Below are 26,371 nucleotides of genomic sequence, written 5' to 3'. Positions count from 1 at the left end.
ATCCTTGGGGGACACAGGAAACCTTGGACGTTCAAAGCAGTCCACAAATAGGGAGGGACCACAACCCAAGAAGAATTAAAGCACCATAGGCATTAAGGCACCGCCGCCTGCAAGACCAGGCGGCCCAAAGCAGCATCCGCCGATGCATAAGTGTTCACCTTGTAGAACTTGGTAAAAGTGTGCAAAGAAGACCAGGTGGCCGCCTTACACAATTGTTCAGCCGAAGCTCGATTTCGCTGAGCCCAGGAAGCCCCGACCGCTCTGGTAGAATGAGCGGTAACACCAAAGGGCGGTTCCCTGCCCTTAGCACGGTAAGCCTCAGCAATAGCCATCTTGATGAAGCGGGCAATAACCACTTTAGATGCCGCCAGCCCCCTGCGCGGACCCTCCGGAACCACAAATAGAGAATCCGAGCGCCGAAAGGGTCTAGTTACATCCAAGTAGATCCTCAGAGCCCTAACAACATCCAGACGGTGAAGATCCCGTTCCCGAGGATGAGACGGGGACGGGCACAGAGAAGGAAGGACAATATCTTCATTTAGGTGAAAAGCGGACACCACCTTCGGAAGGAAATCCGGAACCGGGCGGAGAACCACCTTGTCCTGGTGAAAAACCAAGAGGGGTTCTACGCAAGAAAGTGCCGCCAATTCAGATACGCGCCGAAGAGACGTGATGGCAACGAGGAAAAAAAACTTTGCAAGACAACAAGCGAAGGGAAACCCTACGCAGAGGCTCGAAAGGAGAAGATTGGAGAGCCGTTAGCACAACATTAAGATCCCAAGATGGAACGGAAGCGCGATACGGGGGAGCATAGTGAGCAACCCCCTGAAGAAAGGTCTTAACTGGACCGAGCGGAGCCAGAGGGCGCTGGAAGAGGATCGAAAGCGCTGAGATCTGACCCTTTAGGGTACTGAGACCCAAACCCAAGTCCGGACCAGACTGCAAGAAGGATAAAATCGTGGGGAGAGAAAACCGAAGGGGATGAACAGCCAAGGTCTCACAGAAGTTCAAATAGGCCCGCCAGGTTCGGTAATAAATCCTGGACGATGCCGGTTTTCGCGCACGAATCATGGTACGGACCAAGTCAGCAGAAAACCCCCGCCGCTTTAGGACTGCGGTTTCAATAGCCACGCCGCTAAACGTAGCGACCCTAAATGCTGGTGGAAGATCGTGCCCTTGAGAGAGGATGATCTTTCTCTTAGAGGCAGAGGCAAGGGAGCATCTGCCAGGAGCAGCATAAGGTCGGCGTACCAAGGACGACGAGGCCAATCCGGGGCTATTAGGATCGCAGGCGTGCCTTCCGCCGCGATCTTCTCGAAGGACTCGTGGAAGAAGAGGCAGGGGCGGAAAAACGTAAGAGGACGAGAAAACCCCTGTCCAGGGAAGGACGAGCGCGTCCGCGCCATAAGGCGTCCGGATCCTTGGCTCTGGCCAATGAAGGTGGGAAGCTAGTGGTTGAATCTGGAGGCATGAGATCCACGACCGGACGACCCCAACGAAGGCAAAGAGATCGCAAGACGTCGGGGTGCAGAGACCACTCGCCCGGGATCGATCGTTGTCCGGCTGAGGAAATCCGCCGCCCAATTGTCCACCCCCAGGATGTAAATGGCCGAAAGGGCTGGAACATGAACTTCCGCCCAGCGAAGGATTAGAGACACCTCCCTCATCGCCGCCGCGCTGCGAGTGCCCCCCTGATGATTTATGTATGCCACAGCCGTGGCATTGTCCGATTGGACACGAACAGGGTGACCTTGAAGCAGCGAAGTCCAATGCCGGAGTGAGAGGAGAACCGCCCTCAGCTCCAGAACGTTGATCGGCAGTTTGGACTCCGATGGAGACCAAGTGCCTTGTACGGACCGAGGAGGAAACCCCCCCCCCCCCAACCCCGCAGACTGGCATCGGTGGTAATCACCAACCAAGTTATCGGCAAGAAGGACTTCCACTGGAGAGGGGTCCGCAACCACCAGAGGAGAGAGGAGCGAACCTGGGGGGGGGGGGGAAGGGGAAAATGCCAATCCAGACTCTCCTGGGACTTGTCCCAGGCGGACAGAATGGCAGTCTGAAAGGTGCGGGAGTGATACTGCGCGTAGGGGATTGCTTCGAAACAGGACACCATCTGTCCCAAGACCCGCATGCTGAACCGGAAAGAAGGATGGCGGTGGGTCAGAAGGCTCCGAACCGACCGATGGAGGAGCTGGCGCTTTTCTGACGGAAGCCGAACCTCCGCTGCCTCTGTATCCAGCAGCATCCCCAGAAAGATTAGTTGCTTGGATGGAACAAGAGAGGATTTGGGAAGATTGATAATCCAACCGAACCGGCGTAAGGTTTGTAGCGAGAGGTCCATACTGGCAGATGTCAGTGACAGAGAGGGTGCCTTGATAAGGAGATCGTCCAAATATGGAAGAAGAAAAACTCCCCTGGAACGAAGTAAGGCGAGGACAGGGGCTAGGACCTTTGTGAAAACGCGAGGGGCCGTCGCCAGCCCGAAGGGGAGGGCAATGAACTGGTAGTGGTCGGACCCCACTGCAAAGCGCAGAAAGCACTGATGACACCGAGCGATTGGAATATGAAGGTAGGCGTCCTGGATGTCGATAGAGGCCAAGAACTCCCCTTTTTCCAGAGAGGCCACCACCGACCTGAGAGACTCCATCCGGAATCGCTGAAGACGAAGGAAACGGTTTAACCGTTTTAGATCCAGAATGGGACGAACCGAGCCTTCTTTTTTGGGGACCACAAAAAGGTTCGAATAGAACCCCTTGAATCTTTCTTCCATAGGAACCGGAGCGATGACCCCTTTGTCCAGAAGGGTACGAGTGGCAGTAAAGAAATCGGCCGCCCCTTGGGGATCCCGGGAGCGAAAGAACCGAACTGGGGGGAGGGACGCAAACTCGAGTTTGTACCCGGAAGACACCACCTCGAGAGCCCAGGCGTCGGAGACGTGCGCCTGCCAGAAGTCCCTGAACAGGAGGAGACGTCCCCCCACCCGGGTGGGTGGGGGCGCACCTTCAGGTAGGGTTCTGCTTGGTCGCGGGAGGGCGAGCAGGCTGTGACTTGCGCCAGGAGGGCTGGGTCCGAAAAAAAGGTTTCTTACGTCTGTCTTGGACAGGGTTAGAGGATGGACCTGAAGTGGTGTGAAGTGTGTGAACCCTGCGGCAAGACCTGAAGCGAGAAAAGGTGGGACGGCCTCGAGTGGTGCTCCTAGTCCTGGATTGGGGAAGATGTGTACTCTTCCCTCCCGTGGCTTCGGAGATGATTTCCTCCAAGCGGGTCCCGAACAATCGAGAACCAGTGAAGGGAAGGCCAGTAAGAGACCGCTTTGACGTGGCGTCCGCCGTCCAAACCTTTAACCAAAGCTCCCTCCTAGCCGAAACGGCCAGGGCAGACGAACGGGCTATGAGAGCCCCCGCATCCAGGGATGCCTCACAGACAAATTTGCCGGCTTGAACGATAAGTTGGGCTAGAGCACGGAGGTCCTGAATAGGGACGTCGGATTCAAGCTCCTGATCCAGCTGAGACGCCCACTCTGAAACCGCTTTTCCAGCCCAAGCGGAGGCAAAGACCGGCCTGAGGGCGGAACCGGAGGCTGCAAAGATACCCTTTGTAATGGCCTCTATCCGGCGATCTTCAGTGGATTGTAAGGAAGAACCATCTGCAAGGGGAATAGCCGTGCTTTTGGACAAACGGGCCACAGGGGGGTCGACTTTAGGTGGTGACGCCCAGTTTGTAATGCAATCCGCCGGGAATGGATAACAGATATCCAACTTCTTAGGCGGGGTAAAACGGGCATCAGGACGGGCCCAGGCCTTAGAAACCACCGACGAGAAGTCAGCGTGGAGGGGAAAAACCGCAGACGCCTGTTTTTGGCGAAAAAAGGAAACACTGGTCTTTTCAGAATTAGGAGGGTCATCGTGAATCTTAAAGGTATCACGGATATTGTTAATAAGATGGCCCACGGCAGAAGCCAGCTTTGAAGGCAAGGCCGAGTCCATATCCCAATCAGAATCGGCTAGTTCCCCTTCAGAGGGCATATCCTGTAATGAGGAAGGGCCCGACTGAGGGCGCACCCTTGGGGGTGATACCGAAGCATCCGAGGATGATAGGTGCTCCGCCCTGGACCGCTTCTGGGGTTGACGGGCTCTGGAGGTGTCGCCTGGAAAGAGAGACTCAGACGGGTCAGCTAAGGTAGCGGACCCGGAGGGCCCAGCAGGGGAATTATCCGGCTGCGGTAAGGGCAATGCATCTGCAAGGCAGCCCACAACGTTAGTGAGACTGACCACAGCCTGGGAAAGGGATCTAGCCCAGTCAGGGGGATCCAAGAGGCCAGGGGGTGACACAGCAGATGGCGGACCCTGTAATGGGGCTTTGCAAGCCGAGCAATGCGGGTCAGGCTGCCCTTGAGGAAGGGGCGCTTTACATGTGGTGCAGGTATGATATCAAGGACCAGCAGGCACTGAGGGGTCAGACATGTTGGCTGGAAGTAATATACAAAACGTCCAGGCCAGAGGGCTGCAGTGCTAGAAGGGGTCAACAGTCCTACCAGGTCACAGTGGGAGCAGACGGCACAGCAGCGGCAACAGCAGCGGCAACACCTGAGGTAAAAATGATCCGTCCTGAGAGCAGGCAGGCACGAAGAGGAGGCGGGGCTAGTGAGGAGCGGGAAGAAGAGACGTCCACCCCTTGACTGAAGCCTAACATGCACAGGGGAAGCGGAACGAAGCTCCGCCCACCGATGAAACTTTTCGCGCGCGATTCAAAAAAAAATACATGCCGCCGAAACCCCACAGAATATTGTCCCCCGTCCACCTCCATATAAGCGGAGGCGAACGCACACCGGTGGCCGGACAAGAGCGTGCGCTTGTCAGAATGTCAGCCGGCAGTTGAACACAGCCGCAGTACTAGCCGAGATAACGAAAGGCGGCCCCACGGCCGCCGCACCTGAGGTAAACTGCGCTGTAACCCTCCCCCTCGAGCACCGCTCAGCTCTGCCCCACACACAAAGGAGCCGCAGGACTCACAGCTAGGAGAGCTGTATATTGTAATCGACAATGAAGGTCAGGCAGAGGGGACAGCAGGATCAGGGCCCTAACGGGTGGGGGAGGAGGGGGGTAGGAACGGCTGCACAGCCACCTCACCATTCTACGTTTTCACCCTCTGTCCATCCAGCAGGGACGCCCCTTCAGCCACTGGCACCGAAGTGGCAGGGAGCTGGAGAGGGGCTTGCAGGTGGGCGACCCTTGTGCTGGCGGGATGCAGGGGAGCTGGGCTGGGCTGCCCTGGTCCTCCTTTTCTTCTGTGGGGGAGGCAGCAGTGCGGATAACCGGCACTGGCGCAGCTCAACCCCGGGAAAACAGAGAGGTCTATTGCGACTCTGTTGTCCCTGTTGAAAAAAAAAGCAAAAAAAAAAATAAAAAAATTGAAAATAAAAAATAAAATCTTTAGCAAAGACAGCTCTGCAGTGCAGAGAGTGTCTTGCCTCCTTGACACTAAGCAAAAAACTGGAAGTCTCTCTCTCCAGGCTGAGGGTATAGCTGCTGGAGGAGGGGCTTAACAGTCTTTCACTTAGTGTCACGCCTCCTATGGAGATGAGCTATACCCAAGGTTTCCTGTGTCCCCCAAGGAATTGGGCGAGAAAGGTGAGCGCTACCATCAGTCCTGTGTCATGCCAACAGTAAAGCATCCTGAGACCATTCATGTGTGGGGTTGCTTCTTATCCATGGGAGTGGGCTCACTCACAATTTTGCCTAAAAACACAGCCATGAATAAAGAATGGTACCAAAACACACTCCAACAGCAACTTCTTCCAACAATCCAACAACAGTTTGGTGAAGAACAATGCATTTTCCAGCATGATGGAGCACCGTGCCATAAGGCAAAAGTGATAACTAAGTGGCTCGGGGACCAAAACGTTGACATTTTGGGTCCATGGCCTGGAAACTCCCCAGATCTTAATCCCAGTGAGAACTTGTGGGCAATCCTCAAGAGGCGGGTGGACAAACAAAAACCCACTAATTCTGACAAACTCCAAGAAGTGATTATGAAAGAATGGGTTGCTATCAGTCAGGAATTGGCCCAGAAGTTGATTGAGAGCATGCCCAGTCGAATTGCAGAGGTCCTGAAAAAGAAGGGCCAACACTGCAAATACTGACTCTTTGCATAAATGTCATGTAATTGTCGATAAAAGCCTTTGAAACGTATGAAGTGCGTGTAATTATATTTCACTACATCACAGAAACAACTGAAACAAAGATCTAAAAGCAGTTTAGCAGCAAACTTTGTGAAAACTAATATTTGTGTCATTCTCAAAACTTTTGGCCACGACTGTACATTATAATCTTTGCATCTGTAGACATATTTATTTATATGTAATCCTATTATTTTGCCGGTCAATTGAATGTGATGTTCAAGGTTGTACCTTGTTGAGGGGGTTGTTCACTATTTAAAGTTTTTATTTCTATGAAAATTGAAAAATAAAGCCTTTTAAAAATAAAAAAAACATACGTAGGATGGAGGAATTAATGGATGCAGATGAAGGTACCGATAGGAAGTATCTTAAAACGTGGACCCCTTGGATTCTATTCAAGGATACTCAGGCGTTTCTTAGTTGGTTAGCACAAGCTGATAGTAGCGGGTAATTCTGACAGATTCCACCTTTACACAGTGATACCTTCCCTTTTGTGTTCCCCTTCCCCCCTCCGTCTATTTGGTGTTGTCAACGTCTTAAGTGCTCTTGTTTTATGTACTATGCTTTATTTCATTATCTGCTCCATAAGAAGTTATTATAGATTTATGCTGTTCACTTTCAGTGTCACGTACAGTGGCTTATATGTATTCTGATCTCAATATGTTGGAATTATTGTATGTCAGCTGTACCGCTGCCTTCAGTATGACTTCCTTATTAAAAGTAATTGAACAACAATCTAATGTGTATAAGGCTTCTCCAACAATAGATGTGGGGGAAAAGAAAGAGGGGGCATTTTTGATTTCACCATGCACAAATCTTTTATTCTCAAGGGAAATAAACCGAAGCCACGGAGTCTAGCAGTGGCTCATTCACCTTCCCCATTGAGAAGACAAGCACTCTCTGCCGAACAGCTCTTGCATGTGTATTGGGGGGGTGACTGTCCACTGAGAATTTGGCTAATGGTTATATGGTTATCTAAGATGTGTGACCAGTTCAACACCTGAGATGCAAACTCACCAACGCTAAACAGTTAGGAGACAAAGATTTGATGCAATTTTTTCTTACTAAATATGTGCGTGTGAAATATAAAAATAAGGGAGCGAGGAGCTGGCTTCCAGAAGTAGCACAGCCGCTATGCTCACCTTTACAACCACAGGCCTGTATAATGAAGTTGATGAGTCCCAGAAGCGCAGACTCGCGGTCTGTCTTGTAACTGTCCAACCAATCATCTACCAGCGTCTGTAAGAGGATACAGAACAATGTCATAAAAAATTCATTCAAGTGTACATAATGTGGAATACTCCACACAAATGACTGCCCCTTACTTGCATGGCACTTCTGCCTAGTCTGATAGCTTCAAACAGGTCCTCCCTGGCTCGCTCATCTCTCCTGACTCGCTTACTGGCCTAGAAAAGGATCAGACATTATTATTTCGCACACAGTGTAAAACTCACCACATGTAAATTAGCAGAAGTCTACTGTTCTCAGATACGCATTGCTGATCTCAGCAGAGGGCCCAATGATCAAGGCTCAAATGATCGCCTTCTGGTAGGACATAAAGATCAACAAGCCAGATCTCCCCTTCAGGCATATGCTGATCAGCCATAACAATAACCACCCTGTGAAGGCATCCTGCGATCCATGGCACAAGACACTAGCAGCAGATCTTGAGCTTTGGTCTCCACGTATCCCGCTTGGCTTTCAAGCACATCCGACATATGACAATCAGTTGAGAACTGTGGAATTTGGAGACGAGTCGTCACCTTGAACTCTTTGTCGTGTTCCTGGACACTTTTTGCAGTGTGGCCAGGGCATAATTCGACTGAAAGACGCCACTGCCATTAGGGAATACCGCTGCAATGAAGGGTGGTACTTGGCAGAACCATGTTTGGGTAAGAGCTCATGCGCACGAATTTGGTTTGGTTCCACATCCAAACCACATTTTTTTGGGGCTCAGTTGCGAACCCATTCACTCCAATGGGACCGCAAAAGATAGGGACAGCACTCCGTAGGGCCGCAAAATAAAAATATAAATTGCGAAAGGCATCCCTGTTTTGCAGATCCACTCTTATGTGTGCATGAGGCCTAAGTGGTATGTGTCACATTTACATGATGCCAGCCAGGACCCAAGCATTCCCAGCAGATTGTGCACAGCATCACACTGCCTCCGCCAACCTGTTTCCCATAGTGCATCCTGGTGCCTTATCTTCCCCAGGTAAGTGACAAACACACACCCATCCATCCATGTGATGTTAACGCAATTTATCAGTCAGGTCCCCTTCTTATTGCTCCATGGTCCAGGTCTTATGCTCATGTGCCCAATGAAGGTTTTGTGGTGGTACATGGTCAGCATGGGCACTATGACCAATCTACAGCTGCACAAGCCGTAATGCAATGTGGGACAAGTTCATCTTTGTCTTATGCCACTTCCAGTACATACAGAATACTGGATTAAAAGGGGTTGTCTCAAATCATCAAGTTATATTTATTATGTGCATGACATTAATATAAGTAACTTACTAATGTAGATGAATTAGCAGAAATGGCTCTGGTCCCCAGTATCTTACTTCTTCGTCCTCTTTATACACTGCTCGTCTCCAGGGGTTACGGCCACCACTGCAGTACAGCAGCGGTGGCCGCGATTGCACACAGCTAGAAAAAAAAGCCGGCCTTTCTGGTGGCCAGAAATTGATGGAGTGAGCGTGCATTGGGGCCACACGCATGCGCAGCAGCTCCCGTACACCTCTCTGTCAATCTCTCCTGTAAGATACAAATTGCTGCAACCACTTACCACAGGTTGTCACTATCTGTAAAGGGTCTGCTCCGCTGAGACTGCTAGTGTTTCAGATAGTCTAGCAGCCACACGAGCGTGCACGTGTAGTTAAGGAGCAGGATTATATTATCCCAGCGCCTCATGCCTGCTCTATCAATCACAGCAGAGGTACCGCCCCCCCACGACAGCTCAGGAAGTGCCCCAGGAGCCGGGCACTGGGGACTGAAATAAGGAGGTGAGACAACGCCTTTAACAGTGATGCCACATTTCAAATCAGTTTTAGGAAAACAGCCCACATTTACTAATGTGATTGCACCTAGATTTTGGCATAAAGTAGCACCAACAAGTGGCACAATTTGGCACACCCAGTTTCAGAGAAAGTTTTTGCCTCTTGCCAAAAAAAAAGCATGTGGCCTAACAGAAAAGAGTCATGACTTTGTGGTAATGGGGTGTGGTTTCAGATGCAATGTTCCGAGCCAAAATTTTGGAGTAAAACTTGGTGGTGGTGGTTTGTCCACTGGGAACATCACCGGTCCCAAGAGCATGGGTCCCACACTCCCATCTTGATAGAGCAGCATGTCGTGCAAGAGCCCTGCAGCTCTTTTCCATTTCTGTGGTAAATGGAGGGACAAGACACATGCCCAATCTGCAGGTTTATCATGACAGGGGTACGGGACTTGTTCTCAGGATCAATGAGGGTCCCCAAAACATAGCATGCTCTGTGTATGGTGTGCCTTCTAAAATTGTGCCCGTAGACTTCTGTACAGGACTTTAAAAAGTCAGAAAAAATGGACGTTACAAATATAACAAGATAAAAAATGCCACCAAAACATTTATTTAAAAAAAAAATGGTATTACTTACCGGTAATTTGATTTTACAGAGCCCATGACAGCACCACCGGAGAGAGGAGGATCCGCCCCACAGAGACAGGAAACCTGCAGAATAAAATGGGCGGGCATACTCCTCCTCTTCAGTGAGTTTTCCAAGTATCGGAGGAAGGCCGCCACATGAATTAGACATGCAATTTGTATACAGGGAACATATATTATATATTCTTTTTTTTTTTTTGCAACACCCGTGTAATAAAAAAGAACCACCAGGGAGGGAAACCCAGGGTGCTGTCATGGGCTCTGTAAAATCAAATTACCGGTAAGTAATACCATTTTTTCCTATCGCCCATGACAGCACCACCGGAGAATTACTAGAGTAATCCATAAGGGTGGGAAGTAGAAAGAAGAACCCCTTTACCAAAGGAAGGATCACCAGAAGAGTTCAAGTCCAACCTATAGTGCCTAAAAAAGGTCAAAAGGGGAAGACCAGGTCGCTGCCTCACAAATTTTCTCCATTGGAACAGAAGACCTCTCAGCCCAGGAAGCAGCCACCGCCCTGGTCGAGTGGGCCCTTAGGCCCCCCGGGGGAGACAACCCCGATGAAAAGGTACGATAAGGAGATGGCTGACACGACCCACCGAGATATGGAACTCTTTGAGGCAGCAGAACCTTTGTTTCTCCCTTGAAACTGTAAGAAGAGTGAGGAAGATTTCCGCCAGGAAGAGGTAGAGGACAGATAGGCCAAAAGAGCTCTCTTGACATCCAGACAGTGGAGAGATTCTTCTTCCTCAGAGGAAGGATATTGACAGAGAGTGGGAAGAACAATCTCCTGAGAGCGGTGGAGTTTGGTGGCGACTTTTGGAAGAAAAGCCGGGTCAGGATGGATGAAAACTGTCTTCTAAAATCAAAGGTATACGGAGGGTTGATGGAGATGGCCTGGATCTCACCAATCCTCCGAGCAGAAGTCAAGGCTATCAGAACGGATAGCTTTAAAGGTAAGGTGTTTAATTGAAATAGAATCAATGGGCTCAAAGGGGGGCCCAGACAAAGCTTTTAATACCACCTCCAGACTCCAGGGGGGGGGCTTTTGGAACTACCACCAAGGAAAACTTCTCCACAGCTCTAAAAATCCTGGCAACCCAAGGGGTACTAGCTATGTTCTGATTAAAAAGAATCGACAGGGCAGAGACCTGAACTCTCAGGGTACTGACTGATAGACCCATCTCTAGACCTTTCTGGAGAAACTCAAGAATAGAAAGCAAGGGAGCAACGCTAGGTAGGCTCCCTAACTGGATCTGGGCAAAATTTAAGAATTTGTGCCAAACTCTGCTATAGATCTTTATAGTAACCTCCTTTTTACTTTTTAGCAGGGTAGAAACCAAGGCATTAGAGAACCCTTCCTTTTCTAATAACCACCTTTCAAAATCCAGGCCGTTAAATGTAGGCTGTCTACAGCTGGATGTCTCACAGGTCCCTGGCTCAGAAGGCCCCGGACCGTCGGAAGCACCCAGGGATCGGCAATCGACATGGTTCGGAGTCCCGAGAACCAGGACCTCCTGGGCCAGAAGGGCGCAATCAGGATCACTGTGGCCCGCTCCTCCCTGATTTTCCGTAAAACCCGGGGAATCAGGGGAAGAGGGGGAAAGGCATAAGCCAGGCGGAAATTCCACTCCTGTGTCAGGGCGTCTATCCCACAGGGGAATCCCGCTCTGCTTAGGGAATAGAATTTGGCCACCTTCTTGTTTGAATACGTGGCAAATAAGTCGATTTCGGGGAACCCCCAAAGATCTACTATCCTCTGGAAAACCATGGGGTCTAGGGACCATTCCCCCTGGGACAGGGTATGACGGCTCAGAAAATCCGCCTGTCTGTTCTCTACCCCTCTGAAGTGGACTGCTGAAATCGAGGTGCATACCCTTTCTGCCAGACTCAGAGTGACATAAGCTTCCTCCATAAGAGCCCTGCATCTTGTCCCTTCCTGCCTGTTCAAATAGGAGACTACAGTCCTGTTGTCCGAAAGGATCCTTAGGTCCTTCCCTTTTATCTTTGGAAGGGAGGCCCCTCATCGCAAGGCCGACTGCCATCAATTCTTTCAGGTTGGAGGACTCTACTTTTTGTAGGGGGTCCCAACGACCCTGGAAGGAAGTTCCTTGACTGTGGGCACCCCACCCCCAAGGGCTTGCATCTGTAGTCAGGCACACTAATCCGCCCGTTTTCCACGGGATCCCCTGGACGAGATTTTCCGTATCCAGCCACCATGATAGCTTCTGTAAGGTTTGGACTGAGACCTCCATTTTTGCATTTAAGGACCGGCTTTCCTTCCAAGCAGACAGGATTTCCCACTGTAAAGCTCTGGAGTGCAGCTGAGCCCACCTTACTCCCGGAATACATGATGTGAGGGAGCCGAGGACCGACATTGCTGTCCTTACTGAAGTAACCGGTCTCCGGGTTAGATTTCGGATCTTGTTCTGGACAACTACTACCTTGGTTGTAGGTAAGAAGGTTTTCTGGAGAGAAGAGTCCAGTATTAGGCCTAAGAAGGTCTGCCTCCTCGACGGACGGGGTCTTGACTTCTCCTCGTTTATTATCCACCCTAACCTGTTCAGGATAACCCGGATCTCTGATACTGCCCAGATTAATTTATTTATTTATTTTTTTTATATTTTTTTTTTGGCTCTGCATCTCGTTCCTCCTTGTTTGTTTAAATAGGATACTACCGTCCTGTTGTCTGAAAGAATTCTTAAATTCCTTCCTTTTATTTTTGAAAGTGAATTCCTCATAGCTAAGCCTACCGCCATCAGTTCCTTTAGATCTGAGGATTGAATTCTCTGAAGGGAATTCCAACGGCCCTGACAGGAAGAACCTTGAATGTGGGCCCCCCACCCCCAAGGACTTGCGTCCGTAATCAGGCAACCAAATTTTCGATCTTCCACGGGGCCCCCTTTGTGAGATTTTCTTTTTCTAGCCACCAGGCTAGTTCCTGGATAGTCTGGGAAGAGACTTCCAAACTGGCGCCCAGTGATTTGCTCTTCTCCCAACTGGCCAGAATCTCCCACTGTAAGGCCCTGGAATGAAATTATGCCCACCTTACTGCTGGAATACAGGATGTGAGGGAGCCCAGGACTGACATTGCCTTCCTTATGGAGGTCACCGGTCTTTGGGTTAGACTTGTAATCTTGCTTTGAACGGTCTGTATCTTCTCTATAGGCCAAAAAACATCTCTGGAGAGAAGAGTCCAAAATTAAGCCCAGGAACACCTGTTTCTTAGTGGACGGGATCTCTTTAGATTTATAATGGTTCTCCAGGAACCGTCTGGTTTTTTTTTTTTTGTTTTTTGTTTTTTTGACCAGAAAAAGCGGTGAATAGAACCCTTTTCCTCTTTCAATACCGGGATTAAAACAGATTTTTCTACTAATTTTAACACCTCTTTTTCCCTGATGGATCTTCCTTGCATGGAACAAGGAACTACGGTGGGTAAGAATCTGGCAGGAGGAGACTGAAGGAATTCCAGATAAAGGCCTCTGGATATGGTATCGAGTACCCAAGGGCTCAAGGAAATCTTCCTCCATTCTAATGCGCAATCCTTCAGTCTGCCCCCTACCAGAGTGCTGGCGTCATTGTTGGCCTGATTTCTTTTTATCCGAGGAGGGCTGGCTAAAGAATAAATTCCTGCTCTTCCTTTGACCCCTAAACCGGTCTTCTCTAGGTTTTCTATCTTGTTCCTGGTTTCCCTTAAAGGGACGAAAGGAGCGACTAAACCCGCTTTTACTGGGGAAAGAGCTCTGAAATCGGGGAAACTTTCTCTTTTTGACAGCCGCCTTATGCAGGAGGTCATCTAAACTAGGACCAAAGAGGTACTCCCCCTCACACGGAACTCCGCAGAGCTTTGTCTTGAAGGCAGTATCGCCACTCCAATTTTTTATCCACAGTGCTCACCGAGCCGAATTGGATAGGGCTGCTGACTTAGCGGCTAGTCTGACCAAGTCAGTAGACGCATCCTTCAAAGAGTCAGCTGCTTTTTTTTTTTTTTTTTTTTTTTTTTTGTAGGGAGGGAGGTCAGAATCTCCTCACGGGAACTCCTGTTTTTTTTAGCTGAGTTTCTAATTCAGACAGCCAAACAATTAAGGAACGGGCAGTACAGGTGGAGGCTATACTGGGCCTAAAAGATGAAGTTGATGCCTCCCTCTATAGTAGAACGAAAGGCCTTTTAAAAGCTTCTCCGTATCTTCCACAGCGAATAGGCCTCTGTTCCTTTTTAGCGGTTTAAGGAGGAGTTAACCTCTGACCGAACCACAGCCTGTAGACATTTATAAAAGGAAGGAGATTCTTCTGCCACCATTTTGTCTGTACAGGTCTGGCACATTTTTTCCCCGCCGGAGGGAAACCCCACTTTACACAAAACACATTCTCTATTATTCTTTTGGCCACCACTTTCCTAGGCTTAACCTGTAAATAAACAGTAATGCCTATCAGTATAAGAGTATCTAGGTCATAAGACCCACACTCACCCCTTCAGAGGTACCGGAGCAGGAGGGACAGCAGGCTCCTCAGAGGGCTTGTCCTCCTCCATTGTAGGCAGCTCAGCCAGGTCGTAAACAGACACCGGCAACGACAATCGCGCTCCTTCTCCTAGGGCGCAGGCAGAGGACGTCACCGCCGACGCTTACGCCGGTCACATGACTACGGGAGCGCTATCCGGCACTCACTGCCAAAGCCGCTCCCCTTCCTCCCCCTGGTGGCCGGCGTTCAATCTTCGCGGCACCTCCATGGAGGTGCCGGCTTTCCCCAGCTCCAGCACACTGAGTACCCCCTCCGGAGTTCAGCTGTGCCTCTGCTCGGCCCTCAGCGCACCTCGATGCCGCCAACTTCCAGGGACCGCAGGTCAGTAGCGGAGCGCCACCAGAGAAAGGGATCTTGTTGCATCCATGCTGCAGGCTTCCCACCAGAGACAGGAAACCACACTGAAGAGGAGGAGTATGCCCACCCATTTTATTCTGCAGGTTTCCTGTCTCTGTGGGGCGGATCCTCCTCTCTCCGGTGGTGCTGTCATGGGCGATAGGAAAAATGTATGTAAAACTCCTGAAATTCATAGCATAAAGGATCCTACGGTTGGATTGTACAAACCTGGGCTGGCTTCAGAATAGGTCTGCGGGATCTCCTGGGTTTCTTTTTCAAAGTTTCTTCAAAGTCACTTCTATCATCATCATCAGATAATTCCTCTGGACTGCCAAAATCCCTAAAATGTGTTACTCGTATTAATGTCTGTAAAGGAAACCATTGTGACAGTAGCACCAACGTTACATGAAGATATGATCCTCACGTGTCCACATCTGGCTCATCCTCTGCACTTGGTGATCCTCTCCCTTCACTGGTAGGTGATCTGCTAGTGATTCCTTGCACAAGTGATTGTGAGTGGGAGCGGTGAGCTGAAGGAGGCAAAGATGGAGGAGGAGGCGATTCTGAAAAATTGGGCGAGACTGGAGACGCCATCTCGAGCAGTAGCTGTAGGTGACACAAGGTGAGACGTTCACACAGGCTTCTAGATGCACATCAAAATTGTGTGGGCCCATCTACCTCCCTAAACTATCACACATGTGGGGGCGCTTTTATGCTGGGGTCTTATGTTTCCCCTTGCACTGCCGTAAAATTAGTCTAAGTTATGACTCGGGATGTACCATCTATGCAAGTATATGCACCTGGTGAAAAAACCACTGGCTGCCATTGTTTTTCACCAACATACGTAAACGTTAGTAAATTTGCTGGGGCTGGAGTCCCAAATGCAGAACACAGCGTGACACCAGCCGTGAGACGAAATATTGTCACATGGACAGTTAAAAAGAGGAATTGCGACTAATTCTTTTTACAAAAATAGTCAAAAGTCCCTTAATAAATGACCTGCAGCGTGCTTGTCTGCTCTTGTATGTCAGCCATGCAAGCCGGCAGCTGCACATTTAGAGGAGAGGCTGCCTCCATTTAGACCGCGCTCTGCTGCTCATCTGTCCAAAGCTTTTAATTGGAGCACAGAACAGCTGGATCATTGCTGTCAATTCATGTGGTAGGCCTGGGCCCAGGAGATGCAATCTTAAAGGGGTATTACAGTTCTAACATGTTATCCCCTATCCACAGAATAGGGGATAACTATCAGACAGATGCGGGTCCTACTGCTGGGACCTCCAATCACAAGAACGGGGCCCCATACCACCCTGAAATGGGTGGAGCAGCTGGTCAGAAAATCGCACAGGCGCCCCATTCATTTCTATCGTAGCGCCACATATAAGTGATTACGTCGCTTGGCTATCTCTGGCACTCCCATAGAAATGAATGCTGTGGCGGCACGTCTTTCTGACCAGCTGCTCAGTCCTAGAGATATGGGGCCCCCGTCCCAGCGGTAGTACCCCCATTGATCTGATAGTTCTAATAATATATAACTTGGTATAACCTTAGTACCCCTTTACATGGTGACGTGTGTTACACAATGATTGTCAATAGAAATGAGCGAAGCTCCGATGAGCCGAAGTAAGTTATTCGCGCGTGACTTTGTTGAATAACTTCAGTAGTAGTCGATTTGAACTCTGGTTCAGTTCTGAGGTACTAGAGTCCGGTTTCTAGTTTTAAAGCGGTTTTCCACGACCAAAAAGTTATTCAACGAAGCCACGCGCAAATAACGGACTTCGGCGCATTGTAGCCCATACACTATTAATCCGAAGTTTTGAAAGAAGCAACTTCAGATGTAACATCCGAAGCTCGTTTCGCTCATCTCCAATTGTCATTGGGGTCGCGACGTGACATACCGCAGCAACTGCAAAAATCCAACACTTGAATTTTTTTTAGGCTGGGCTCACATCACATTTTGTCCCACGTTTAACGTATATAAAAACGGAGAGTTAAACCATAGTATTCCACTGTAAAAAGGGCTGCAGGATGGAAAGGCGCAGTGCACTAAGTAGGGATCGACCGATATTGATTTTTTAAGGCCGATACCGATAATTTGTGAACTTTCAGGCCGATAGCCGATAATTTATACCGATATTCTGGGAATTTTCATTTTTGAGAAAAATAAAAAATTTCCTACACAAATCTGCTGAAAATTAATATGTTTATTGTTAATGTGTATTTTTTTAATTTTTTTTTTTTCAATCTTTTTCATTTATACTAAATATTTTTGTGTTTTGTTTTTTTTACTAACTTTTACCCCCCTTAGGGACTAGAACCCTTGTCCTATTCCCCCTGATAGATCTCTATCAGGGTGAACAGGATCTCACACTGTCCCTGCTGCTCTGTGCTTCAATAGCGTCCTGGCTGCCATGGCAACCGATCGGAGCCCCAGGATTACACTGCTGGGGCTCCGATAGGAGGAGCAGGGGAGAGGGGATCCTGTGGCCACTGCCACCAATGAGTAAAACTTGCGCCACCAATGAAGATAAGTCTCTCATTCATATACAGGAGGCGGGAGCTGGCTGCAGAATCACATAGCCGGCTCCCGACCTCTATGAGCGGTAGCTGCGATCTGCGGCACCTAAGGGGTTAACTACTGCGGACCGCAGCTACAGTTCATAGAGGTCGGAAGCCGGCTATGTGATTCTGCAGCCAGCTCCTGCCTCCTGTATATGAATGAATGAATGGCTTATCTTCATTGGTGGAGCAGCGGCCACAGCCCCTCCCCTCCTCTTATGTTCTCTCCTCTCATCAGCGGCAGCAGCAGCACAGGGGGAGGGAGACACTGCTTCCTTCTCCCCTGTGCTGCGGAGGGAACACGGAGAGCGCTGAGAGCAGCGCGTTCTGTGTTCCCAATACGTTATCGGTATATCGGCAAAATAGATGCCGATACCAATAACGTTCAAAATCCTGAATATCGGCCGATAATCGGTCGATCCCTAGCACTAAGTATTTGCATCCTTTTTTTCTCAATGTATATGCTACATGTATATCACAAATGTCATGGTTCTGCAAAAACGCTTCCGTTACCATAATATAACCGCATGCATCCGTCATGAACGGATCTGGTTGTATTATGTCTACTATAGCCATGACGGATCCGTCCTGAACACAATTGAAAGTCAATTGGGGACGGATCCGTTTACGATTGCGTCAGAGAAAACAGATCTGTCCCCATTGACTTACATTGTGTGTCAGGACGGATCCGTTTTGCTCCTCACCACATTGCGGACAGAAAAACGCTGCTTGCAACCAAACAGAACAGAATACATTCTGACAAAATGAGCCAATAACTAATAAAAGGTATTTGGGAATATATTTATCATGAATTAATATTTAAGTATTTTCCTTTTCTTAATTTCCGAAGAACCCCTTAGGCCCCTTTCACACGGGCGAGTATTCCGCGCGGATGCGTGAGTTGAACGCATTGCACCCGCACTGAATCCTGACCCATTCATTTCTATGGGGCTGTTCACATGAGCGGTGATTTTCACACATCACTTGCGCGTTGCGTGAAAATCGCAGCAAGCTCTATATTCAGCGTTTTTCACGCAACGCAGGCCCCATAGAAGTAGGGATCGACCGATTATCGGTTTGGCCGATATTATCGGCCGATATTGAGGATTTTGAACGTTATCGGTATCGGCATCTATTTTGCCGATATACCGATAACGTATTGGGAACACAGAACGCGCTGCTCTCAGCGCGTTCTGTGTTCCCTCCGCAGCACAGGGAAAAAGGAAGCAGTGTCTCCTCCCCCTGTGATGCTGCTGCCGCTGCCTCCAATGACAGGACGGAAGACGAGGAGGGGAGGGGCTGTGGCCGCTGCGCCACCAATGAAGATGAGTCTTTCATTAATTCAAATACAGGAGGCGGGAGCTGGCTGCAGAATCACATAGCCGGCTCCCGACCTCTATGAACGGCAGCTGCGGTCCGCGGTAGTTAACCTCTTAGGTGCCGCGGATCGCATGCTACCGCTCATAGAGGTCGGAAGCCGGCTATGTGATTCTGCAGCCAGCTCCCGCCTCCTGTATGTGAAAGAGAGGTATCTTCATTGGTGGCGCAGTGCGCCCCCCCCCCTCAAGCAGTGCGCCCCCCACCCCAATAGTAAAAACATTGGTGGCGCAGTGCGCCCCCCCCCCCCCCCCCCCTCAAGCCCCCTAGTATTAGTCATTGGTGGCGCAGTGCGCCCCCCACCCCCATCCCAATAGTAAAAACATTGGTGGCGCAGTGCGCCCCTCCCCCCCCCCCAGTTCTAATCATTGGTGGCAGTGGCCACAGGATCCCCTCTCCACTGCTCCTCCGATCGGAGCCCCAGCAGTGTAAGCCTGGGGCTCCGATCGGTTACCATGGCAGCTAGGACGCTATTGAAGCCCTGGCTGCCATAGTCAGCTCCATGCTGCTGTGTGCACAGAGCACAGGGCAGCAGGGAGAGTGCGAGATCCTATTCACTCTGATAGAGATCTATCAGGGTGAATGGGACAAGGGTTCTAGTCCCTAAGGGGGCTAAAAGTTAGTAAAAAAAAAAATATTAAGTATAAATGAAAAAGATTTACAAAAAAAATAAAAATAAAATAATAATACACGTTAACAATAAACATTAATTTTCAGCAGATTTGTGTAGGAAATTTTTTTTTTTCCTCAAAAATAAAAATACCCAGAATATCGGTATAAATTATCGGCTATCGGCCTGAAAGTTGACAAATTATCGGTATCGGCCCTAAAAAATCAATATCGGTCGATCCCTACATAGAAGTGAATGGGGTTGCGCGAAAACCGCAAGCATCCGCAAGCAAGTGCGGATGCAGTGCGATTTTCACGCACGGTTGCTAGGAGACGATCGGGATGGAGACCCGATCATTATTATTTTCCCTTATAACATGGTTATAAGGGAAAATAATAGCATTCTGAATACAGAATGCATAGTAAAATGGTGCTGGAGGGGTTAAAAAAAACGAGATTTTTGTATAACTTGCCAGGAAAATCTCTTTCTCGCTCTTCCTTGGGGGACACAGGAAACCTTGGGTATAGCTCATCTCCATAGGAGGCGTGACACTAAGTGAAAGACTGTTAAGCCCCTCCTCCAGCAGCTATACCCTCAGCCTGGAGTGAGCGACTACCAGTTATGTGCCCAAGTAGTTAAAACAAAGGCAAGGATCAACCAAATTAACACCAACAAGTCAAAACTCCCGTCAGGGCAACCAAAACAATGGGTGGGTGCTGTGTCCCCCAAGGAAGAGCGAGAAAGAGATTTTACTGGCAAGTTATACAAAAATCTCGTTTTCTCGCCCAATTCCTTGGGGGACACAGGAAACCTTGGGACGTTCAAAAGCAGTCCACAAATAGGGAGGGACCACAACCCAAGATGAATTAAAGCACCATAGGCATTAAGGCACCGCCGCCTGCAAGACCAGGCGGCCCAAAGCAGCATCCGCCGATGCATAAGTGTTCACCTTGTAGAACTTGGTGAAAGTGTGCAAAGACGACCAGGTGGCCGCCTTACACAATTGTTCAGCCGAAGCTCGATTTCGCTGAGCCCAGGAAGCCCCGACCGCTCTGGTAGAATGAGCGGTAACACCAAGGGGCGGTTCCCTGCCCTTAGCACGGTAAGCCTCAGCAATAGCCATCTTGATGAAGCGGGCAATAACCACTTTAGATGCCGCCAGCCCCCTGCGCGGACCCTCCGGAACCACAAATAGAGAATCCGAGCGCCGAAAGGGTCTAGTTACATCCAAGTAGATCCTCAGAGCCCTAACAACATCCAGACGGTGAAGATCCCGTTCCCGAGGATGAGACGGGGACGGGCACAGAGAAGGAAGGACAATATCTTCATTCAGGTGAAAAGCGGACACCACCTTCGGAAGGAAATCCGGAACCGGGCGGAGAACCACCTTGTCCTGGTGAAAAACCAAGAGGGGTTCTACGCAAGAAAGTGCCGCCAATTCAGACACACGCCGAAGAGACGTGATGGCAACGAGGAAAAAAACTTTGCAAGACAACAAGCGAAGGGAAACCCTGCGCAAAGGCTCGAAAGGAGAAGATTGGAAAGCCGTCAGCACAACATTAAGATCCCAAGATGGAACGGGAGCAAGATACGGGGGAGCATAGTGAGCAACCCCCTGAAGAAAAGTCTTAACTGGACCGAGCGGAGCCAGAGGTCGCTGAAAAAGGATCGAAAGCGCTGAGATCTGACCCTTTAGGGTACTGAGACCTAAACCCAAGTCCAGACCAGACTGCAAGAAGGATAAAATCGTGGGGAGAGAAAACCGAAGGGGATGAACATCTAAGGTCTCGCAGAAATTCAAATAGGCCCGCCAGGTTCGGTAATAAATCCTGGACGAAGCCGGTTTACGCGCACGAATCATGGTACGGACCACGTCAGCAGAAAACCCCCGCCGCGTTAGGACCGCGGTTTCAATAGCCACGCCGCTAAACGTAGCGACCCTAAATGCTGGTGGAAGATCGGCCCTTGAGAGAGGAGGTCTTCTCTTAGAGGCAGAGGCAAGGGGGCGTCTGCCAGGAGCAACATAATGTCGGCGTACCAAGGACGACGAGGCCAATCCGGGGCTATTAGGATCGCAGGCGTGCCTTCCGCCGCGATCTTCCGAAGGACTCGTGGAAGAAGAGGCAGGGGCGGAAAAACGTAGAGGAGAGAGAACTCCGTCCAGGGAAGGACGAGCGTGTCCGCGCCGTAAGCGTCCGGGTCCTTGGTTCTGGCCATGAAGGTGGGAAGCTTGTGGTTGAATCTGGAGGCCATGAGATCCACGTCCGGACGACCCCAACGGAGGCAAAGAGACTCGAAGACGTCGGGGTGCAGAGACCACTCGCCCGGGTCGATCGTCGTCCGGCTGAGGAAATCCGCCGCCCAATTGTCCACTCCCGGGATGTAAATGGCCGAAATGGCTGGAACATGAATTTCCGCCCAGCGAAGGATTAGAGACACCTCCCTCATCGCCGCCGTGCTGCGAGTGCCCCCCTGATGATTTATGTATGCCACAGCCGTGGCATTGTCCGATTGGACACGAACAGGGTGACCCTGAAGCAGCGAAGTCCAATGCCGGAGTGAAAGGAGAACCGCCCTCAGCTCCAGAACGTTGATCGGCAGTTTGGACTCCGATGGAGACCAAGTGCCTTGTACGGACCGAGGAGAAAACACCCCCCCCCAACCCCGCAGACTGGCATCGGTGGTAATCACCAACCAAGTTATCGGCAGGAAGGACTTCCCTTGGAGAGGGGTCCGTAACCACCAGAGGAGAGAGGAGCGAACCTGGGGGGGAAGGGGAAAGTGCTGATCCAGACTTTCCTGGGACTTGTCCCATGCGGACAGAATGGCAGTCTGAAAGGTGCGGGAGTGATACTGCGCGTAGGGGATTGCTTCGAAACAGGACACCATCTGTCCCAAGACCCGCATGCTGAACCGGAAAGAAGGACGGCGGTGGGTCAGAAGGCTCCGAACCGACCGATGAAGGAGCTGGCGCTTCTCTGACGGAAGCCGAACCTCCGCTGCATCTGTATCCAGCAGCATCCCCAGAAAGATCAGTTGCCTGGATGGAACAAGAGCGGATTTGGGAAGATTGATAATCCAACCGAACCGGCGTAAGGTTTGTAGCGAGAGGTCCACACTGGCGGATGTCAGTGACAGAGAGGGTGCCTTGATAAGGAGATCGTCCAAATATGGAAGAAGAAAAACTCCCCTGGAACGAAGTAAGGCGAGGACAGGGGCTAGGACCTTTGTGAAAACGCGAGGGGCCGTCGCCAGCCCGAAGGGGAGGGCAACGAACTGGTAGTGGTCGGACCCCACTGCAAAGCGCAGAAAGCACTGATGACACCGAGCGATTGGAATATGAAGGTAGGCGTCCTGGATGTCGATAGAGGCCAGGAACTCCCCTTTTTCCAGAGAGGCCACCACCGACCTGAGAGACTCCATCCGGAATCGCTGAAGACGAAGGAAACGGTTTAACCGTTTTAGATCCAGAATGGGACGAACCGAGCCTTCTTTTTTGGGGACCACAAAAAGGTTCGAATAGAACCCCTTGAATCTTTCTTCCATGGGAACCGGAGCGATGACCCCTTTGTCCAGAAGGGTGCGAGTGGCAGTAAAGAAATCGGCCGCCCCTTGGGAATCCCGGGGAACCCGGGAGCGAAAGAACCGAACTGGGGGGAGGGACGTAAACTCGAGTTTGTACCCGGAAGACACAACTTCGAGAGCCCAGGCGTCGGAGACGTGCACCTGCCAGAAGTCCCTGAACAGGAAAAGACGTCCCCCCACCCGGCGGGTGGGGTCGCACCTTCAGGTAGTGTTCTGCTTGGTCGCGGGAGGGCGAGCAGGCTGTGACTTGCGCCAGGAGGGCTGGGTCCGAAAAAAAGGTTTCTTACGTCTGTCTTGGACAGAGCTAGGGGATGGACCTGAAGAGGTGCGAGGTGCGGGAGCCCTGCGGGAAGACCTGAAACGAGAAAAAATGGGACGGCCTCGAGTGGTGGTCCTAGTCCTAGATTGAGGAAGATGCGTACTCTTCCCCCCCGTGGCTTCGGATATGATTTCATCCAAGCGGGTCCCGAACAATCGAGAACCAGTAAAGGGAAGGCCAGTAAGAGACCGCTTTGACGTGGAGTCCGCCGTCCAAACCTTTAACCAAAGCTCCCCCCTGGCCGAAACGGCCAGGGCAGACGAACGGGCTATGAGAGCCCCCGCATCAAGGGATGCTTCACAGACGAATTTGCCGGCTTGAACGATAAGTTGGGCTAGAGCACGGAGGTCCTGAATAGGGACGTCGGATTCAAGCTCCTGATCCAGCTGAGAAGCCCACTCTGAAACCGCTTTTCCAGCCCAAGCGGAAGCAAAGACCGGCCGGAGGGCGGAACCGGAGGCTGCAAAGATACCTTTGGTAATGGCCTCTATACGGCGATCCTCAGTGGATTGTAAGGAAGAGCCATCAGCAACGGGAATAGCCGTGCTTTTTGCCAAACGGGCCACCGGGGGGTCGACTTTGGGTGGTGACGCCCAGTTTGTAATGCAATCCGCCGGGAATGGATAACAGATATCCAACTTCTTAGGCGGGGTAAAACGGGCATTAGGGCGGGCCCAGGCCTTGGAAACCACCGACGAGAAGTCAGTGTGGAGGGGAAAAACTGCAGACGTCTGTTTTTGGCGAAAAAAGGAAACACTGTTTTTTTCAGAATTAGGAGGATCATCGTGAATCTTAAAGGTATCACGAATATTGTTAATAAGATGGCCCACAGCAGAAGCCAGTTTTGAAGGCAAGGCCGAGTCCATATCACAATCTGAATCAACTAGTTCCCCTTCAGAGGGCATATCCTGTATCGAGGAAGGGCCCGACTGAGAGCGCACCCTTGGGGGTGATACTGAAGCATCCGAGGATGATAGGCGCTCCGCCCTAGACCGCTTCTGGGGTTGACGGGCTCTGGAGGTGTCGCCTGGAGAGAGGGACTCAGACGGGTCAGCTAAGATAGCGGACCCGGAGGGCCCAGCAGGGGAAATATCCGGCTGCGATAAGGGCAATACCTCTGCAAGGCGGCCCACAACGTTAGAGAGGCTGACCACAGCCTGGGAAAGGGATCTAGCCCAGTCAGGGGGATCCAATAGGCCAGGGGGTGACACAACAGATGGCGGACCCTGTAATGGGGCTTTGCAAGCCGAGCAATGCGGGTCAGGCTGCCCTTGAGGGAGGGGCGCCTTACATGCGGTGCAGGTGTGATACCAAGGACCGGCCGGCGCTGAGGGGTCAGACATGTTGGCTGAAGTAATATAAAAGCGTCCAGGCCAGAGGGCTGCAGAGCTAGAAAGGGTCAACAGTCCTACCAGGTCACAGTGGGAGCGGACGACAACAGCAGCGGCAACAGCAGCGGCAAATCCTGAGGTAAAACCTGAGGTAAAACCTGAGGTAAAAACGATCCGTCCTGAGAGCAGGCACGAAGAGGAGGCGGGGCCAGCGAGGAGCGGGAAGAAAGACGTCCGCCCCCCCGACTGAATGTCTAACATGTACAGGAGAAGTGAAACGAAGCTCCGCCCCCCGCCGGAACTTTCGCGCGGGTGCGCGATTCAAACAAATATGCCGCCGAGAAAATATTGCCCCCCGACCACCTCTTATACACCGGCGGCGAATGACACACCGGTAGCCGGCAAGAGAAGTCAGCCGGCAGCTGAACACAGCGGCAGCACTGGCCGAGATAACAAAAGGCGGCCCCACAAGGCCGCAGCACCTGAGGTAAACTTGTGCAGTAAACCCTCCCCCACGAGCACCGCTCCGTCCTGCTCCACACACAAGGGGGGGGGGAAGCCGACAGTAAGCCTTGTAATGTGACAGAAGTTAAAACCCTAACAGGGGGGGGGGGTTGGAACGGCTGCATAGCCACCTCACCAGTCGACGTTTTCACCCTCAGTCCATCCAGCAGGGACGCCCCTTCAGCCACTGGCACCGAAGTGGCAGGAAGCTGGAGAGGGGCTTGCAGGCGGGCGACCCTTGTGCTGGCGGGATGCAGGGGAGCTGGGCTGCCCTGGTCCTCCTTTTCTTCTGTGGGGGAGGCAGCAGTGCGGATAGCCGGCACTGGCGCAGCTCAACCCCGGGAAAACAGAGAGGTCTTTGCGACTCTGTTGTCCCTGTTGAAAAAAGGAAAAAAGTTGAAAATAATAAAAAGAGAAAAAATAAAATCTTTAGCAAAGACAGCTCTGCAGTGCAGAGAGTGTCTTGCCTCCTTGACACTAAGCAAAAAACTGGTAGTCGCTCGCTCCAGGCTGAGGGTATAGCTGCTGGAGGAGGGGCTTAACAGTCTTTCACTTAGTGTCACGCCTCCTATGGAGATGGATCACGAGATGGATCACGAGATGACGTCACCACAGGACCTATCCAGCAAAGGAGACAGAAGAGAAGCCGAGCTGCGCTATCAAGTGGACTAAGGTGAGTTTTTTTATTTTATTTTTTTAACCCCTCCTGCACCATTTTACTATGCATTCTGTATTCAGAATGCTATTATTTTCCCTTATAACATGAAAATAATACAATCTACAGAACACCGATCCCAAGCCCGAACTTCTGTGAAGATGTTCGGGTTTGGGAACCAAACATGCGTGATTTTTCTCACGTGAGTGCAAAACGCATTACAATGTTTTGCACTCGCATGGAAAAATCGCGGGTGTTCCCGTAACGCACCCGCACATTTTCCCGCAACGCCCGTCTGAAAGAGGCCTTAAAGAGGACCTTTCACTAGAATAGAAAATCTAAACTAAGCATACAGACATGGAGAGCGGCGCCCAGGGATCTCCCTGCACTTACTTTTATACCTGGGCGCCGCTCCGTTCTCCCGGTATAGGCTCCGGTATCTTCATATGTTCGGCTCCACCCAGTGGAGCCTGCCGGCGTCTCCTTCTCCCATGCTGTAGCGTTTTTTTTTCTCTCAGGCTATGAGCTGAGCGCTGCGATTGGCCAGTGCTACAGCCTGGGAGAAAGAGACGCCGGCAGGCTCCCCTGGGTGGAGCCGAACATATGAAGATACCGGATCCTATACCGGGAGAACGGAGCGGCGCCCAGGGATAATAGTAAGTGCAGGGGGATCCCTGGGCGCCGCTTTCCATGTCTGTATACTTAGTTTAGATTTTCTATTCTAGTGAAAGGTCCTCTTTAAGGCTACTTTCA

The 26,371-nt window shown here is 50.8% G+C and overlaps 1 protein-coding gene across 1 annotated transcript in view; it reads right to left on the bottom strand.

Moving 5' to 3' along the window:
- STAG3 (stromal antigen 3) overlaps positions 1 to 26,371 on the bottom strand; it is a 263,346-nt gene that overhangs the window by 211,519 nt on the left and 25,456 nt on the right. The window contains exons 2-5 of the mRNA XM_040415168.1: positions 15,106 to 15,287; positions 14,910 to 15,021; positions 7,507 to 7,587; positions 7,324 to 7,420 (exon numbers count right to left, since the gene is read on the bottom strand). Coding sequence (XP_040271102.1) covers positions 7,324 to 7,420; positions 7,507 to 7,587; positions 14,910 to 15,021; positions 15,106 to 15,275 — 460 coding nt within the window. The 5' untranslated portion in view covers positions 15,276 to 15,287. The remainder of the gene's footprint in view (positions 1 to 7,323; positions 7,421 to 7,506; positions 7,588 to 14,909; positions 15,022 to 15,105; positions 15,288 to 26,371) is intronic.

This window comes from Bufo bufo, chromosome 1 (genome assembly GCF_905171765.1).
Source record: "Bufo bufo chromosome 1, aBufBuf1.1, whole genome shotgun sequence".
NCBI classification, from domain to species: domain Eukaryota; kingdom Metazoa; phylum Chordata; class Amphibia; order Anura; family Bufonidae; genus Bufo; species Bufo bufo.
Note: the sequence above shows the minus strand (reverse complement) of the source record. Positions and strands in the feature narration are given on the sequence as shown.